We start from the raw sequence: 19,740 nt of genomic DNA on the forward strand, positions 1-19,740 counted from the left end.
TGTGTGAAATGGTGGTGCAATTCAGTCAAGACATGCTTGATAGCATCACGCCCCAAATTCATTTATCAGTCGACGGTTCTGGTTAAATTCCTCCAGAAACAGTTGAATCAGATAACGAACGGACAGAGGCTAAATGGGCATATGTGGCCGGGGCCTTGGGGATGCTGAGGGCTGGGGAGTGTGTCCATCCAACCAAAGCAGCGTCCACTCAGTCTCCTAGTCCTCAGCTCCTCAAATCCCCAAGTCATCGCCACAAACCCCCATGCTCTGATGTGATATTTTGTTGTTATGTATACATGAGGTGATGCTCGAATGATGTTATGAGAATCTTGTTTATCTGTTTGGTTGTTTGTTTTTAACATTTTGTCATACAGTACATTATATTCACTATTTCCCTCATCTGCTTTAGCAAATAGTACCCAGCCACAAAGAAACATTTACCATTTTGCTTTTGAATTATTATTATTATTATTATTATTATTATTATTATTATTATTATTGTTGTTGTTATTATTGTTATAATAATAATAATAATAATAATAATAATAATAATAATAATAAATTGCTGTAGGCCTACTTTTGTTCATCTGAGACCAGGTGAGCTGAAAACTAAAGTTGACAAAGGCTCTAAAGGTGCTCTAGTGCAGTGCAGTAAACTGGGTGAGCTTCTGCCCTGTCTTTTACTGTGTCTTGTTTGATACATTTGATAAAGGTTGCTGTGGCCTCACAAATTGCCCACTCTACCTCTAAAAATGCCCGCCAGTTAGAGCCACCTCTCCCCATAAAGAGCCCGTGGTGGCTCCAAGGTGGTCAGCTTGGCGGGACCACCCAGTCATCTGAAGGCTGGCAAATGAACAAAAGTCCATCCTGCTTTATGATTCTGTTTCTTCTCCCCATTTCTCTTGCCATACATTCCTCCACTCCTCCATCCCAACACTCGCTTCTTTCTTCACCACACCACATCTCACCTTTCAGTTCCTTTCTCTTTCTTTTTTGGCCAGGATATGTGTGTTTGTAGATTGTCACTGCTAGATTTTGTTTGTTTGTTTGTTTGTTTTGTTTTGTTTGTTTGTTTCTGTGGTTATTGTCATGGTGCTTTTCAGGGATGGTGTCCTTTTTTTCAATGCTGACTGATTATTTGAAACCTGTTTCATCTGATTTCATGTTTGTTTTTTGTTTCTTTCTTCCTTTCTTTTTCCCTTTGACTAGTGAAAAGGTCCGTAGATTTTAAATCTAGAGGAGTAAAATTATTCCCAGGCAAAGACAACAACAACAAGTTTTCTATCTGTGAGTCTACCTGTTTGTTACTCTTTTTTATGGTAAATCTGTAACCTTTCCTTTCTGTGGCATTTTGTGTGTGTGGTCTGTGTGCGTTTGTGTCATGTTCGTGTAGTCCTGTTTTATTTTGCCATTGCTTGGTTTGGCCACTGTATTACTGCCTGATGGTGCTATGTGCATGGTCTGCTGTCCCCTCTGCCCTGCCATCTGTGAGCTAGCCAGCCTGCCTCTCTGCACTGTGGCAGTGGACCTGCACATTATGGAACACACATGCACTGTGCAAATCTCAAGGATGGAGTCCCATAATGGCGTTAGTCAACCGCTCAAGCGCTTGCCAGCTGCATGATGCACAAGGCCAACAGAATGTCCACATTACCACTTAGCCCTGACATGTGTGAAGACCAGTCTGATGCTGAACTGCTTCAACTAAGGAAAACACAAACCTTCTCCCTTGACCAATCCCTGTTAAATTGAATTATACTGTAAAATCTCAAACAAAAATGATATAAGAAAATAGATCTTAAAAAAAGTGTCTATTTACAAACAATATGCATACAACTCAAATCTGTGGGTATAGATTCATTTGGTAGGTTTTTTTCAGGCATCGTGGGCCCATTCTGATGTTATATGGAGAGCTACTGTACATACTCTCTGTGCACTGTAAACATCTTCCAAAAAAATACCCCCTCCTGGATGACACAGTGGGAGAGCACATATTAAAGCAGAACACACATGTCCTCTGGTGGCCCACACCTCTCAGATGTCCCAGCTGGCCTCTACTACTACTGTCAACACAGAGTATTAAATACACATGCTCTGAAATGAAAGTCAGCCTGTTCAAACCCCTCGCCACATCAAAGCATGGTCTGCTGGTGTGCCGTGTGTAAAATAGACAGCTAAAATTAGGTATACAAAATTGCAGAGCGGGACTGGGCTGTAACAATGACTGTGATTGTTTCCTGGGAAATTGCTGGCCGAGTGGACACATTGTGCATTGCTGCAGCCGCAGTCTTTTTATATAGTTCTCAGAAAGAGACGACTCGAGTCTCAAGTCTCAAATCTCAAGCACACTTTCCAGTGAGATATGAAAGGCAGAGCCCTTTAAAAGTCTCTTCAGTCCCTGTAGTTTCTCTTGACAAGGAGTTATCCTGCCATACATATCATATAAATGAAACTACTCTCGTTACCTAATCCTCCTAATTTACCTAAACCCGCTCCCACTACACCCACATACATAAGTTGAGTGCCACAGTTAATCACAGCCGTGAGGATGCCCCTTACCAATCCCGTGAGCATAAGTGTTACATTGCCTTTGTGCAATAGTTCTACAACCAACTAATTGATTTTGACAGTGATTTTGAATTAATTGACACCAGATTCTGTTTTCTTTCATTTGTTCTATATTTTGGTTATTCATTCACTTCCACTAAAAAAAAAAAGTTACCACTTGAGTTTCTTGGTATCAGTCGTTGCCAAGCAACACTCTGCAGGCAAGTTGAGTGAGAAGTGCTATCACATCCATTTGTACACTCACCTGACCTCATATTACATAGAGTTTGTACAGTCCTTCTATTCCATTTGCTCCAAATTACTATCAACGATAATGCTATTCAATCAGCAACTGCCATTCTGCTCCCTGGCTTTCGATGTATAGGACATTGACATGCTACTGGGGAAAGTCTGAGTGGGATTGGGCTAGGATATCACCATACATGGAATTCCTCTAGTCCAATCAGAAATGAATAACTTGTTTCTAAACTTTCTAAATCAACCATATTAATGTTGTTTACTTTGCAAGTAAAAAAAAGCTTATTTTACTTGTTGCTAATGCTAACCTTAACCCTCACAATGATACACAAGAAGAACATTAGACATGTTGTTATAACGGATTCAGTTGTTCTTTAGTACTTAGTGTGGATTGGTTCTTGGGCTTCATTCTGATATCACAAACGTTAGAGGGGAGTCCCATTTTTGGACAGCAGCACTTTTGAATTCTGTGGAAATGATTGAAGACCAATTCTTTCTGGTCACCGAAATGATGCTGAACTACTCATATTGTGCTCCACTGCAGTGCACTACTGGCATGGCTACCTGAAACACATGAGGTGCAGAATGGCCATTCAATTTGCCATTTAAGAGCATACACTGGGTCATTATTTCCCAGCTCTGAATAAGCTCAGGTGGTTTTAACTGAAGTGTCACATTGAGCCTTTTTATAATAGTATTTCATCCACACATGTATCCTACAGTATAGTATATATTTCATGAATTCTATCCTTTCCCTCTTGGTGAATTAAGTGATTATTTGCTTCAAGGGACATTAATAATTAATTGCATTTTATCACGTGAACGCACAAGTTGCTTGCTGAAATGTTTATGTTTCTTAAGAAAACACAATATGAACGTTAAATATTTTGTGTTGTTGGATTGTTACTTTAGTACTGATGTTTATGTGTAGAATAATAGTATCACCTCCAGCGTTCTCCACATAATCAAGGAAGAGGATAAACAGCCCAACATTCTTTTTTATTATGATGTCGACAAACACCAATAAACAAATGCAATGGAATTATTTGGTCTGTAGCCTAGACAAATGAATGTACATTTGTTTTGTTGGAAATCATGGAAGCATTGTGCAGCACAGACATCACAGTCCCTTTGGCACGTCTGCATCAGAAGTGGCATGGGCATTTTGTTTAGTTTGAGGTGTGAGTGTGGAGCTTTCGAGTAAGTTTCTGTTCAGTGTCCCTCTGAGCGAATGTGTCTGTCCCTTGGGCATTCACAATGCATGTGTGAGGGGGGCAATAAGGAGAGTGTGCATGAGCAAAAAACAACAGCAACAACAAACCCACGACAAACAGCTCCCGATTGGAAGCTTGTGTGCATGTTTCTGCATGGTCTGCATCTGCATTTGGGCTCTATGTTTACGTTATATTATTATTATTATTATTATTATTATTATTATTATTATTATTATTATTATTATTATTATTATTATTATTCTTTCTGTCTTCTTCTTTTCTTTCTCTGCTTTGTTCTGCACTCTCTCTCTCTCTCTCTCTCTCTCTCTCTCTCGCTCTCTCTCATTATATTCTTTTCTTTCGGCCCAGCCATGTCTTTGTAGCGAAAAAGAGCATTGTGGGATGCATCATTGCACAAAAGTTGAGAGACACTGTCTAACGAACGAAGCTGAGGTTAATTACCATAGACCAAAAAATGTGTTCAGTGAAAGAGAACGCTGACTAATTGAAGCATATAGCGGCTCTCGAAATGAGTGGTTCAAGCTTGCAGTCTGAATAGAGTTCTATCAAATGTGTGTGTGTGTGTATTCTTGCCTGTGATATGCAGATGGCTAAGTAGAGCCTGTACTATCTTTCCATATTACTTCAGTGGTGCGACAAGGTTTGCATTCCCCCTTTGCAGAAATAATTTAAGCTTAGCTTTTGCTACTCAAAGCAGTAATTAATCACTGAGAGTTGTGTTGCTTCCTGTGTGTGTGTGTGTGTGTGTGTGTGTGTGTGTGTGTGTGTATATGTGTGTGTGTGTGTGTGCACGCGTGAGAAAGAGTAACTTATAGTGTATGTTTGTATACATGTGTATACTCTAAATGATAGACAAAAGTGTGCATTTGCTTTTTATTGTTGCGACAGCATCTATATTACGCGTGTGTCTGTTTTACATTTACCTATATGTGACGGTGTTTGGGAACTGTATGTCTGTACATGTCATATAAGGTGTGTGTATGTCTACTGACATGGTTACCAACTGTGTGTTGGTGTGTTTTTGTGTATACATTATGTATATACGTGTATACGTTATGTGTGTGTGTGTGTGTGTGTGTGAAGTGTGTTTGTGTGTAGTAAATGGTAGGTGTCACTGTTTGCTGTGAGTTGACTGTTTGACAGGCTTGAGTCTGGAGGTGTAACAGGTGATAGGGACTGTCACTAGATACCTGAGAGTGTAGCCTGACAAAAACACCCCCTGACTCATACACACTCACACACACACACATCCCAAACACATACCCAGACACACACACACACACTCGCATGCTTACTCTTCCGCATCCCTAAATTTCTCTCTTTTATTATTTGTCTTTCTATCCATCCCTCTCTCCATTCTGATCTCTCTCCCTCAGTATTTACCTCTTTTATTCTCCCTCTATCCCTCTCTCTCCCTTTATTCATCCCTCTCTCTCTCCATCCACCCCCCCCCACCCCCCTTGGCTTCCCTCTCTGCTGGCCCGGCACTCCCACCCGTTCTCCCAATGGGTTTCACACTCCGCTGGTCTCCACCATGTGGAAATAAAAGGCAACTTTCCTAAACATTTCAGACAAATTGTCCTCGCGCATGTCGGGGGGGGTGGGGGGGGGTTGCGAGAGAGCTGATGAGGTGTGCTCAAGTGACCCACAATCTCATACCGCTAACCAGGGCCATTTGTAGACGAGCCAATCCCCAACCTCAAAAACACCCAGCCCCACAACCTCTCTTCCTCCACCACCAGTCATCCCTGCGTCTGCTGACGGATGGTGGAATGGAAAACACGACACCTCTAACTACATTATATATGCCATCCTACAGTAAAAAAAAACACCTTTCACAGCGTGATTTCCAGATCTCTCCTGCCATTTTTGTTTTTAAAAAAGCTGGGGTTTTTTTTTTTCACTTATGGCCTTTTGTCATCACGGCTGACTCGAGTTGAGATGACAGTTCTCCAGCCCCCCGCTGCTGTGCGGAACCTTATGGTTATGTTGCAGTGCCGGAACTGGCTTGGCCACAGCTCTCTCTCCCTCTCTACCACTGATACTCTGGGAGCTGGGAACTGTTGTTTCTTAGCAACTGTTGTTCATAAGGAAAAAAAAAAAAGCAAAGCAAAACAAGCCAAAAACAATAGCTGTACTCTAAAGCTTTTCTCTGCATGACAGTCTGTTGCGTATGAATTTTTAACAAGAATTTGCTCTTAACTGTGAAGGCTGTGGATGTGTGATAAAGTGAGATTAAAACGATAGGCCATTCTGGCCAGCATTCATCAGCTGTATGCTGCTGAAGTAGATTACAAACTGAGGAGGAGAATTTTGTGAAAATCCTTTAGTGGATTTGTGTTTGAGCTATTCATAGTCCAAATTGACTAGGAGCGAGGAACAATATGCTGGATTATCCTTTGTTTTCATCCTATTTTTAGTGTGTGCGTCTCTGTGTGTTTCAGTGTGTGTGTGTGTGTGTCTCTGTGTGCATGTGTGTCTCTGTGTGTGTGTGTGTGTCTTTGTGTCTGTCTCTGTATGTATGTATGTGTGTGTGTGTGTGTGTGTGTGTGTCTCTCTCTCTCTCTCTCTCTCTCTCTCTCTATCTGTCTTTCTCTCTCTCTCTCTCTCTCTCTCTCTGTGTTTGGTAAATGCATGCTTAGCTTAACTATATGAGCTGTATGTTAATCACAACAAAAAGAAACCTTACAAAAGTCTTACATTGCAAATTTATTTAGCAAACAACATCCTTACAAAACATATCCAGGCTTCTTTTCCTTCTCCCCTACAACCCATCACCCGAGCTCTTTTCTCTAGGTCTAAAAGACATTCCAGATCTCTCTCTCCCTCTCTCTCTCTCTCTCTCTCTCCCCAGCCTCTCCACTTTGATATGGAAACAGTCCCTTTCATGTGTTTGTTGTTGCCATTCTGATTGGGGTGCCTTGGCATGCTACCTATGCTGCTTATGCTGCAGCAGCCTCTACCACTACTGTTCCCGTCCTCCTAGGGAGTATTTTTGGACCACGGCAGCGTGGCGGTGCCTTTTGTGAGGCTCTGGCTGTCCTGCAGGGAGACAGCGGTGTAAGCACATCCCCTCAGCTGTCACACTCTGAGCCAGTGATGTGCGAATCTTGGAGAAGAGCACGTGGCAGGGCGAATCAAGGCAGGCTGTTGAAAGGCATTGAAAGGCAGCAAAAATAGATGTATTTGTAGATTTATATTTTTAGATGAAGTCATTACTGTGTGTGTGTGTGTGTGTGTGTTTGTGTCGGTGTCGGTGTTTGTGTGTTTGTGTGTGTGCCTATGTGTCTGTGTGTGTATATGTGTGTCTTTGACCTCATACCCTTGCGTTTACTTGTAAACATTTGCTGACAACACAGTTACTGAAATCGATACTGTGATGTCTCTGGCTCTGATAGAATGGATCTTAAAATGTTTTTTTCCCAATCTGCAATCATGGCCCCCTCTGTTCACTTTGCCCCGAGATGTGCAGCAGATGGTGGTACAACTGTGAGGAGACGTTTTAGCTGTGCCATTGTCAGATGCGCTCAGAGGCTCGGAGAAACAAGATATATCCTGAGTGTGTGTGTGTGTCTCGTGTATGTGTCTGTCTATTGTAAAATTTTACATTGAACATCTTGAACAGGACAGAACGGTGAAGTAGTGGTAAATATTACGAGAAACTATGATTACAGTTTTTCTCAGTCGCTTTGGTGCTTTTCTCACATCACTATTAACATTTGCACAGAAGTTAGTGCAATTCTCAAAACAATTAGTGCAAACTGCAAAACCTAGTGGATAACCTGCAAAAGCACGTCACTTGCTCAAAATGGATAGTCCATTCCTCAAAAGCAGGTATTCATGTCAATGAAACTGTCAGTGTCATCAAAATGAGAAGTCTTGACACCATCGTTTATGAACAAGATAGTCAAATGGCTTTGTCATGTTTTCATTATGACAGTTCTCTCAGTGTTTTCTAATGCAAAAAAAGGTCAGAACTCGGTGACACTACCTGAACATGCTCAAGACAGCACTATACAGTACTTGTACAGCCATTTGAAAACTACAGTAAAGTTACACATTGCTATAGTTAGGTGAGTAAGTGAGTACAAGACACTGAATGCGTACATTTTTACTGTATGCTCTTTGCAATTCTACAGCACTGTGACAGAATTTGATAACTAGTTCAACAATTTTGTATGTAATGACTCAAGCAATGAAATGAAGACTATTAGTTTTATTGGGAACGACTATTCAGCATTCATAAGTATAATTCATTTTGACTGACATGACATAAGCAAATGATAATGTTAAAAAACAGCACAGAATTGTATGAAAGCAACTGATACATGTCCAAAAGTATTTGCAATTTGTTCAGAGGAAGGAGAAATTGCTACTATGATGTGCACAAATGACTAAATGTTGTGGAGGTTGAACTAATAGTTATGAGAATTTTCATTCTGATCTGAAAAAAGCACTGTACTTTGTAATTGTACAAACTGTAATTTGACTTGAAATTAAGAAATTGACCTTGAATAATTACCAAGTAGTAGCAGAGTAGTGTCATGGCATACGAGGAGAGATGCCATGACAAATACAGTTAGAGTTAAGGTATTTTCCTGTGGTCCAGGAGTGAGTTAGGCCCTCAGCAGGGTGACAAGAACCAACACCAAATTGCAGCTGAAACCAGAGGCTTTCTAGTTCACTGCATGTATATTAGGGGTGCTGTTGATTACAATGGCTTTTGTCAATATGAGACCTTTCCACTAGTTTAGGTATGCACATTGCTGGCCTTACACTATTTATGTGTGCATGTGTGTCTATGTAGATGTATGTAGACATAGACATGATGTAGCTGCCTACATGTGTCTATATCTGTGTGTGTGTGTGTGTGTGTGTTTGTGTGTGTGTGTGTGTGTGTGTGTGTGTGTGTCTGTGTGTGTGTGTGTGTGTGTGTGTGTGTGTGTTAGCGTGTGTGCCTACGTGTGTGTTTATGTGTGCTGACTATCTCAGTCTCACCCACCAAGCCCCATCCGGCGTAATTATGGCACAAACCCCAGTTATGTGTCACCCCTGCTTTTCCCCATCCCAGAAGCCCCTGTTCCAGTGCCTGTCTGTCTGCCTGCCTGCCTGCCTGGGCGCTCACTCATCACAGTGACACCGTTCACGCTTGTAGCATTAGTCATGCCAGGCTTTCTACCCTCTCTTATTTGTTTTCCCCCCTCCACGCGATTATGTCATCCATCCGTGGACAAAACAAGCTGTGTAAAAACAAAAACAAAAAAAAAAGAAATCTAGTCGGGAAAAAAAAGAATAGCCAGGCTTTGTCAGTGGAAAGCGTCTGTATGTCCAATGCCCATGTGGCTATCTGCCTACATACACATTGGTTCATTGCTGGCTTGCCATCCTCGGGCTGCCTGCCTCTTGTCGTCTGGCTGGCGAGCTGGCTTTCTTTCTCCTTTTCCGTTGTTTTTGTTTAGTCTTTTCAGCCGAAAATCCCTGTTGATAGAATGAAGCGGGCACAAAATAGAAGAACAAACACACTCATGCATGCATACTGTATGTAGATGCCCCCACTTTGCAAATTTGAAAAGACCCATAGATGCATTCGCAAACAAACATGCTATGTCTCCAATGCTTTAACTGCCCTTGCTGAGTGTATTGCCAGCGGCCGCAAATACAACCCCATTTCCAAATAAAAGTTGGGACGCTGTGTAAAATTGTTCAAACGGAGAAATTTGATTTGTTTTATTAATGCGGCAATATGTCTCAAAGTAGGGATAGGGGCATTTTAGCTGCTTGACAGTCTGGGGTCTTCGTAATCATGTTTTTTCCTTTTCATGATGCACCCAATGTGAAAGGGTCTGGGCTGCAAGTAGGCCTCTTTACCACCTGGACTCGTATACTATGCGGCCATACTGTAGTAGTATGTGCAGAATGCAGTTTGTCACTATTTTCCTGAAAAATTCAATGTTTTCCCTGAAAAAGATGATTTGTGGATGATGACATATGTTGCTCAAAACCGGTATATATCATTCAGGATTAATTGAGCCTTTTCAGATGTGTAAGCTGTCCATGCCATAGGCACAAATACACCCCCATACCAGCATAGATGCTTTTAAACTGTAGACTAATAACTAGTTGGATCGTCCCTCTCCTATTAAGCCTGGAGGATGTGGAGTCCGTGATTTCTAAAAAGAGTTACATTTTTGATTGGTTTAACCACAGGACAGTTTTCCACTTTGCCCCAGTCTATCTTAAACGAGGTCAGGCCCAGATAAGATGGTGGCATTTATGGATCATGTCTAAATATGGTTTCCTCTTTGCATGGTAGAGTCTTAACCAGCATTTGTGGATGGAGCATCAATCTGTGTTCATACACAGACAATATCGGAAGTTTTCCATAGCCAAATAGGTCTGTTTTAACCTGTTGAGGAGTGAATTCAATGTGAAGACAATGCCGTTCCCCAGAGAGTGAATTATTTTCCTAGCCCCTTCTATTGAAATGTTCCTCCCTGTGTTTTTTTTTTTATACTTTAACGTTACACAAGTTCTCTAGTGCCCCTGTCCCAACTTTTTTGAGATATATTGCTGACATCAAATACAAAATTAACGCATATTTTTCATTAATTAGGCAAATATGTTCTTTTTGCAACTAAATATGAAATTCACAAATTATCATATTCTGATTTTATCTACATTTTACACAGTGTCCCAACCTTTTTGGAAACAGGGTTGTACCCATATAAATTCCATACTTAATAGATAACGAGCAAGTTAGACAACAAATGATGTCTAATACGAGTCATTTTGAAGGCATGTACAGTGTACAGCTTTTTTGTCTTATTCCTACAGTCCTCTCATTGCCTACACAGTGATACATTCTATACCCCAGCACTGTTCTTGTATTGTAAGAGGTCAGCCCCCTGTGCTCTTCCTGAGAGTCCACCACAGCACAGGCTGACCCAGGGCCAGTTTCCCTAGCGCTTTGATCAGAGTGAGAGCTCTCTCACCCAGGTAGTCACTGAATTGTCCAGGTGATGACATCTCTATAGCTTCCCTTCCTCGCGGGAAGTTTCCTTCAGCCCAGGAGTCCTTATTAAAAGAGAGCCGGCACCATTTGTCTGAGCTCAGGCACTGGAAAAGGGCCCCCATTTAATAATCTCTTACACAGGATGAGGCGAACACGCCCTGAATCACACATGAACTTTGATGGCTATCTCACCCTCCCTTACACAAACTAATTTAACAGTGCTGTTGTTGAAGCTAATTTTAGCGAATTTGCTCATGCAGAGCACCACCATCTTGTCGCCTGGCGAGTACTGTATGTTCAGGAACGAGTGGGACTCCAAATGAAGTGGCAATTGAGTTTGTTTGTGTTCTCGTTGATGTTGTTGTTGTGTGTGTGTGTTTTCCTGTCTGTTTGTCAGACGCAGACCCCTATGACCTAGCCGCCCATTTTATCACTCTCCTACCCAAGGCACACGGAGAGACCATTTTCGGGTGCTGCACCGTTTTGTGGTTCACAAAGCGATAGAAATCTCACACCACTCCCAACACGTCCATCAAAGCCTCCCCACTTACACACACACACACACCCACCCACACACACCCACCCACACACACACACACACACACACACACACACACACACACACACACACACACACACACACACACACACACACATACCTCATACATTATGCAGCTCTAGCATCCTGGCCACCCCCACCCCACCCACCCCAGCTCTGACATCTTCCATTAGGCAGTAAACAACTTCCTGGATATGAGCCTGATGAGCACTCAGTGGAGGGCTCTGCATCATGCAATGGGTGCTGCAGCAGCCTCTCACCATCCAATAGTAATGGACGCCATCTGTACCCCGCACCAGGCTGGGAGCTCCTCGCACCGCATATGTGAGGGATTTTTTAAACACGCTCTCCCTCCCTCCCTCCCTCCCTCCCTCTCTCCATGTCCACACTACTGTCGCCATTAAATATATAAAACTCTCTCACTAAGGCAGCAACACTTGCCGAACTGAAAACTGTGTTATTTTTTTTTTGCGGAGGCTGCTGCTGTTGTTGATGTTTGTTGTTTTTAGAGGGGTGGGGGGGAGAGGAACAAACAGATAAATGAAGCAAGAACTGGAGCAATTAAGAAAAGCAACAGGCGAGAATGTTGCTTGTTTTTTTCCCCCTTTCGTGTTAATTGCCGCAGATCAGCAGTTGAATTTGAGGAGGAAAACGACTCTTATTTAGAACTCAGCTCTTCAAAATAACATCCGGTCTCCTTAATACCCACCAAAACTTTGGGGAGTTCAAAAAGTTTCCTTTGAACAAGAAATTAGTGAGCTTTGTGGTCTAATGATTCAAAGGTTTACTTCGGGTCTCTCCACTCTCTCCTTCGGTAACATAATTACGGTGTTGAAGTGCGAGGGTCCGGGCCTGCTGAACTGAAGCGGGGGGCCTGTCATGAGCATGAGCCAACAGTAAGGCATTAGGGTCTGTTTCTGGGCCTCGTGGTCTGGGCCGACGCTCTTGCTGCAGGGGCTGTGGTGGGTGTTGTGGTGGGGAGGAGGAGGAGGAGGCCTTCTGTCCTGACGTGCCTCTTGCTCTGAGCTCTCGTTGCTGAGGGGTCGGCAAAACTGAGCATCTCTCAGGGTCTGAAATGGAGAGGGTGGTCAGAATTAATCATCCTCACCTCAGTGTCTGGTTGCCTAACTCTGCCTTTGTACTTTTAACTTTTTAAAAGTTAAGTTAAAGCTTCCCCCTAAAGCTAAAGTTAAAGGTTAAGTTAAAGCTTCCCCCTATAGCGATCACTCACGGATGTTGAGGTTGTAAGTGACTCTAGTGATTCTCCTGACCACACCATCCATCTTTTCCTTGCAGTCTCACTCTCTCTCCTCCCTCACTCTCTCTCCTCCCTCACTCTCTCTCTCTCTCTCTCTCTGTGTCTTTCTCTTTTGCCTTCACTTAGCTAAGCTTCTCATGTCTACTAATCCAGAAACACCATACACACAAAACCCAGGTCTTGCTGGGTCTCTTCCGTGATGGTCTTGTGATCGTCTGTGGTTTGTCGTGAGTGATGGTGTCTGTGGTGGTTGTGTAAGGTGCCGTGCCGTACCGTACCGTTGCCGTTTCACTGTGGCATGAAGCCAGCATGATCCAAAATCCAGCTCTGGTCCCTGCCTGAGCTCAGCCCGCCCCCCCCCCCCATCACCACCTCTTCCCCCAGCACGTGTAACTCTCTTCCCTTCTCTCTCTGACTTTGTAGTGAATGAGGGCGGCATCAAACAGGCGTCCAACTCCTGCCCGGACCCAGGAGAGCCTGACAACGGCAAGCGCATTGGCTCCGACTTCAGGTAATCACCCCCGCCCCCACCCCCTGACTGGGTGCAAAGTCACAATCACAACGCCCCCTCTCTCTGGATGGGGGATAGTGGATGGAGGGTGACGGGTTGTTGACACACACAGGTGGACTTTAAGATCTGGTTGTAAAGGCTGCACGCTTTCACAACGAGTTTTTTAGTAGAGGACAGTTCTCTGAGCTAAAACATAACCATTTGTGTTTTATGACAATTTGAATGACTAATGCTAATTTCTGTGTGCCATTTAACTGTTCACATTTCAAATTAACTAATTAGCAGAATCATAGTGTGTCATATAACATTCAGGTAAGTATATCTATAAAGTAAAGTCATTGTATATTATAATTATGCTTGTTAGGAAGTGCCTCGTAAAGTGCTTCTTATTTCTTAAAATGTCTAAAGTAAAAAAATGAATGTACATGAATGAAAAAAATGAATGAAAATACAGCATGTCTTTGTTATTACATCTGCTTAGTGAGAGAGCTGAGACCCAACAGTAAATCACCATGTTTTAATCCTCCATGATGCAGAAAGAGTAATATCCTACCCACAGAAAGAGCTGATGAAGGTTTTCATTCCAGCAAGCAGCTCACCTGAGTCTAGTCATTTCATCAGTGTACCTCAGTGTCTCAAATGAATGATTGGTTAGTTGTATAAGGTGAGCTCCTGTTTGGCCATAGTGGCCATCTGTGGTTTGAATCACCCGGTCCTGCAGCAGACCTTGATTGAAGAGTGGCTAAGGTCTTCTTCCCCAGTCCATTAATCAGACCATACGTTGGGCCTCATGGTTAATGGTTAATGTAAACTTCTCTCGCTCAGGTAACCCCCCCCCCCCCAGGTTTGCTCTCTTTGCGCTTGTCATCAACCTGAGTGCTGAAAGACATTTTTTTTTTCATGAGGAGAGCGTGGCAGGGGGAACTTTCAGCCTTGCATTATGAAGGCTGTCGCGAGAGTGACACATGTCATTAATATCCTGGCACCTGATTATGACAATGGCCCTCTCCCAAGCTCCTTGCAGAATACCAATCAGGATTTCCCCTTATTCCTCAGAGGGAAGGAAGAAAAGAGTAGCCCCAAAGTCACACTAATATAGGTTCAGCAGGGAATTTGACAACCTGCATATGGATCAGGCACAGAGGCCAATTAAAGACAAAAGATCCCTACTGGGCTGCTGATGTAATTGTTTTGAGGTGTTTATATGGAACACTGGGAGTGTGTGTGTGTGTGTGTGTGTGTGTGTGTGTGTGTGTGTGTGTGTGTGTGTGTGTCTGTGTCTGTGTGTGTGCGTGTAAGAGAGAGAGAGAGAGAGAGAGAGATGAAGTAAGTGAGAAGGGGAGGCGTTTAGACACTGAAATGTTCACACTCACACTGGATGACAAGCCAATTGCAGAATATCACACACCGCCTTATGCAATGTCCAGTTTGATATGAAAGAAACTTTGAAAACATATTTTGGAAAGCGTGGGCAAGTCAAGTCATTTATACTAAGCGTGGCAGAACTAAAGTAATGTAAGTAGGCAACAGCTTAGCTGAATTGTGAGGAGTTTTTGACTGCTGGAGGGAAAAAATACAACGACCAGTATCAGGATGTCAGCAAAATCACTTCTCATGCCTGCACTAAAAGCATCTACCTCAGTCAGTTCAAATGTGTGCATGCATATTCAGTTTTTGATCTTGTGTGTGTGTGTGTACGTGTGTGTGTGTGTGTGTGTGTTTGTGTGTGTGTGTGTGATACTTTTTCCCCTACCCAGCATCGGGGCTACAGCTCAGTTCACCTGTGATGAGGACCACGTCCTCCAGGGCTCCAAGACCATCACCTGTCAGCGGGTAGCGGAGGTGTTCGCAGCATGGAGTGACCACCGGCCCGTCTGCAAAGGTGGGCAATCCTCCAGCTGGGCCTTAGCCTGCTAGATACAGCTACTTTAGATGCTTTGATTTTTTTTCTTTTCAAATATTAAAAATGACGGTTCCATTATGCATTTCTGCTGGAAAGTCTCTGCTCCATGGTCTGTTTGCATGTCTGCTAATGTTCGGCCACATGCACATGCTTTTTTGAAGATCTCAAGTCATTGTTTTGTAAGACTTGAAGGGGGTTGGTTGGGAGATGTTGTAGTAGTGATGCTTGCTTAATGCCATCACAGGTTTGGAAAGATTACATTTATCTTGACTTCATCAGTGTTAACATTTCAATAAGTGATAAAGTCTAATTAGTCTGATGCCAATTCTGTAGAAGTTATACTGTCTGATGGAATTCATTCAAATACATTCACCTAGGTCTTTTTCTCAAAGTGTGTTGTTAACACTCAATTAGACAAAGACAGAGAAAAACTTCTAAATCAGGCAAGGCCCAGGCTTTGTTGATGGCACCAGATGTTCCTCCAGAATGTGCAAGACAACTCTGGTGAGGAAGCCTCGCTGGCTAACAAAAGGGTTTCAATAAAGTCACGTAGCACCTATCACTTCTCAATTCCTCCGTCTCCAACAAACAAATCCATCATCACAAGTCAAGCACTTGACACACGTAGAATGCAGTGTCTCTCCTCAGCAGTGTCTGTTCCCCATGGCAACCCAAATCACAACGCTGTAACGAGATTCATCTAAGGCATGGAGACCGTCAAAAAAAGGAGCCCTGTCTCCTCACCTGCTGTGACCTGAGTGCCTGAGTGTCCGTGTTCGGGTTGTGGTTGTTAAATCCTAATGGCGGACAGGAAGTGTTTCCATATTTCAGGCCGACAGTTTAATTATATCTAATTAGGGGCAAAAATGAGTTGGAACGACGAGGACAACTCTGAGGCATAATTATTCTCTCGGTGTCTCACACTGGGAGACCAATATGCATTGTCGTGAACCCTGCGGAATACTCACACATACACACACTTTCTCACAAACCACACAGTGTCATGCATAAAGCATTGCATATATGCCCTCGCCACTACACACATCAATGGAGGTACACTCACACTCACTTTGATGCAATCAATGCATGAATTCACACACACGCACAACACTACACACACACATATAATGTCCGAATTGTATGCTCACTCAGTGACACATACACACAGACAGACACACACCACCTCCCCTTCTTCCCCTTTGGGACATTCCGTTCTCATTAATTAGGCATGCACCTCTGATTGTTTTTCGGCTAATATGCAGACATTATTATCTCGTCAATTAAAAGTAGATATTCAATTTTGATATCAATTAGAATGCTGGCTGTTACCTAGCTGGATGTTTTCCCACTCTCCGGGCTCGCTCAGAGCCCCCAAGGTGATGGCATGACTCTGGAGTCTAACTAATCAATTGTATATGTGTGCCACCCACCAAGGTCTCAGGGGTTGAACTCAGCGAGGAGGGGGGGGGGGGGGCAGATGGGGTTTGGTGTCATCCGACTCGAAGGACCCAAAAGACAGGCACGCCAGATATAAAGGAGAAAGCCAGTGGTATTGGCATTGGTTTTGCCATTCACACTTTGCATTGCAGAGGAGTTGATTGTTCGCTCACTAGCCGCCCTGAGAAAATATGGTTGATCTGACAACCGTCAAGGTGTTTATCAGCATGTATACATGGCTATAAAATAATACCCCATAAGTCAAGTGCCAGCGGGGGAAAAAAAGGTGCATGCTCTGCAAAAAACGACTGCATATAAATCTCATCTGAAAGCTGAAATGCATCACAATAGCCTTCTTTAACCCAGCTGTTTAGGAAGAGAAGCAAGAAGCTTCACACCAGGAGACTAATCCAACCAGTATGAATTTTATCATCAGTAACAGCGCCATATATATAATTTATTTATTTACATACTTTACATAACTTATTTGTGTATTTGGTTTGCTCAGCCCACCAATGGGTTGACTGACTAATCAATGTGAGTGTCCTGCTCTATTTAGTTTTTGAAGTGTGAAGTTCAGAGCTCTCTGGGGAGAGGTCCAGACAGTTAATGCCTAGTCTTGTTGCAATCAATAAGATTTACACTTCCCTATTTTCACAACTTGAAAAAAAAAGCCATGAATAGGTTGTGATTGGATGAGCCTCTGGCTACTTTTGCCTCAAGTCCTCTCCCCATCGGAAAGACATTTGGAGATAGCTATAAAAGTGGTCCCAAATTATTCGCTAGTGTTTGGGTTTATTGCAGTTGTAGAGATGCAGATCTTGAATTGCAAACATCAAATACACATTCAACAACTGATTTGAGTCAATGCATTAGGTGTCTCATGCCAAATGATGATTTCTGCAAAGTGCAAAGTCACATGTGATGAAAGGACATGAGAAGTCCTCAAATGGACAATCCAAATCCAGGAGCAATGCAAATCCATACACTGGTCATGGACACTATGGACCAGCCGCAGTCAGTACCAATGTCCTTGTGGTCACAGACGACCTCTTCGGCACTCAATCGCAGGCACTTAAACACGGCAGAGAACACAAAGCCATATGGCCTCAAGAACAGCACACAGATGGTGCCAGTTTGACAACCAGATTTTAGAACTTTTGTTACAATAGTTCTCTGACAAACGTCTTTGGGAATAAAAGTGTTTTGCCATTCTGTTTGCATATGTACAGATAGTCTGTCTCTCACCATTGCTCACATATTTCTGACAGAACCGCAAAAAGGTTAAATGAGTCATTGCTGTTTTAAACAGCAGCGTGCAAACAATAGTTTGGAAAGCTGTTTTACCTGTTCTATCTCTAAGTCATGTTCTCATTCACATAGCTCTGCTTCCCTGGCTTTGATATCTGAAAGAACATGATGTTCTGTTCCATTCTGCCAAGCCTGTAATGGATAGTACAGAAATACTACCTTAAACATATCCTTCCTGGAACGCCTGATGTAGATGCCGTGTGTACTTGTGTCCATTTGGAGGGTTGATATTTATGTTTGTGTGTGTGTGTGTGTGTGTGTGTGTGTGTGTGTGTGTGTGCATGTCTACACTGAATCTCAGATGTGGAGAGGGGAAGGAGGTAGCACTTTGTGTCCCAGGGTTAATGATGTCATTGATCATTCCGGGTGGCAATTGTTTTTTAGGTTACTTTGTTCCGGTGCCTCCACGATGCGCCCCTAATCTTTATTCCCTCTGCTGAATTGCCTCCTTTCTCCTCTGTCGGAGGTCAGGTGCAATGTCAAGAGGCATAAAACACCAAAAATGGGGGGTGGGGTGGGGGTGTGGTGGAGGAAGAGGAAACAAGTGATACATGGGCGGAGTATTTTATCAGCGCCAATGGGTAATTATCTTGAAGTGAGGGCTTATCTCCCGGCTGGCATTCCTCCTAGGAAGCCGAATGAAAGTTAATGATTAAAAGAGATGATAACGCTAAGAGGCACCACTCTAGGGGGGCGTCTGAGCTAATGTGAATGTGAATGCGCGAAATGAGTCACCTCGGTACAACCTCCCGCTTGCCCCCTGTCCCCTGCGCCCCAAACATGCACAAACACAATAGCTAAATAATTGAATTAGCGCTTAAATAGTCCATCGGTCCCCAAGTGGGTACAGGCGAAGAGAGGAGGTGTTTGAGCCTCTATTGCTCCATAACCTCCAGGCTCTGGCTACTCTGATACATCAGGACGTCCCGCATGCGGAGGTGAATCACGTGCCCACCACAACCACCTCCGAGGCGAGCTTGCCTTGCCTCTCCTTATTTGTGAAGGTGGGATAGATACTGACAGGATGTCGTTGGGCAAGTAATGAATTGTTTGCACACCCGCCCGTCTCTTAATTTTATAGATAATTTCTGCCGGGGCGGCGGCAACGCCAGGAGCGGGACCGCGGAAGCCAAGGCCGTTTATTTAACAGCTGATAATTGAGCTGTCAGGCCGCAGCTGCGGAAGCGAGCACGCACGCACAGGGTGGCCGACCAGAATATTGGAGCGTCGCGTCCTCTGCCACCCCAAACGCCCCCGTTTCTCGTTTACCCCCCTTCCCCCTCCATCGTTACCCAGTGGGCCCCTAAATTTCACCCTGGTCCATAAGTTGTTACCGGTTATGTTTATGTGATGGGCCCCCTAAAGCAGGCTGAAAAATGGAGACAGCGAGGAAGAGGGAGATGAAGAGAGAGAGAGAGAGAGGGGGGGAGGAAGGGAGGGAGAGGGCAAACAAGGGATGGTGGGGGGAGGAGAGGGCTGAAGTGTTTATGTCCCTCTGTGCCTGTCTCTTCAGTACCACTGCTCACGCTGTCTTAACTCAAGAGGGTGGAGAGAGGGTGCGGGAGAGAGAGGACATGAGAGATAAACAAAAAGAGAAATAGACGGAGGGAAAGAAAAGAGTGGGGAAGGGCTTTGTAGTGGTAGAGGAGGAAGCTGGGGGAGTTGAGGTGAGGGCCCCTGCGTTGTCGTGGCAACCGTCGGGCCAGCAG

General features: G+C 43.6%; 1 protein-coding gene across 1 annotated transcript in view; it reads left to right on the forward strand.

Moving 5' to 3' along the window:
- Positions 1-19,740, forward strand: part of csmd3b (CUB and Sushi multiple domains 3b) — a 390,727-nt gene that overhangs the window by 186,648 nt on the left and 184,339 nt on the right. Inside the window, exons 7-9 of the mRNA XM_076302106.1 lie at positions 1,210-1,287; positions 13,293-13,380; positions 15,138-15,262. Coding sequence (XP_076158221.1) covers positions 1,210-1,287; positions 13,293-13,380; positions 15,138-15,262 — 291 coding nt within the window. The remainder of the gene's footprint in view (positions 1-1,209; positions 1,288-13,292; positions 13,381-15,137; positions 15,263-19,740) is intronic.

The sequence above is a fragment of the Alosa pseudoharengus genome, unplaced genomic scaffold, assembly GCF_046254945.1.
Source record: "Alosa pseudoharengus isolate Yale_2024_CS ecotype anadromous, Long Island Sound unplaced genomic scaffold, YU_APseudo_1.1 YU_APseudo_1.1_scf_23, whole genome shotgun sequence".
Taxonomy (NCBI): Eukaryota; Metazoa; Chordata; class Actinopteri; order Clupeiformes; family Clupeidae; genus Alosa; species Alosa pseudoharengus.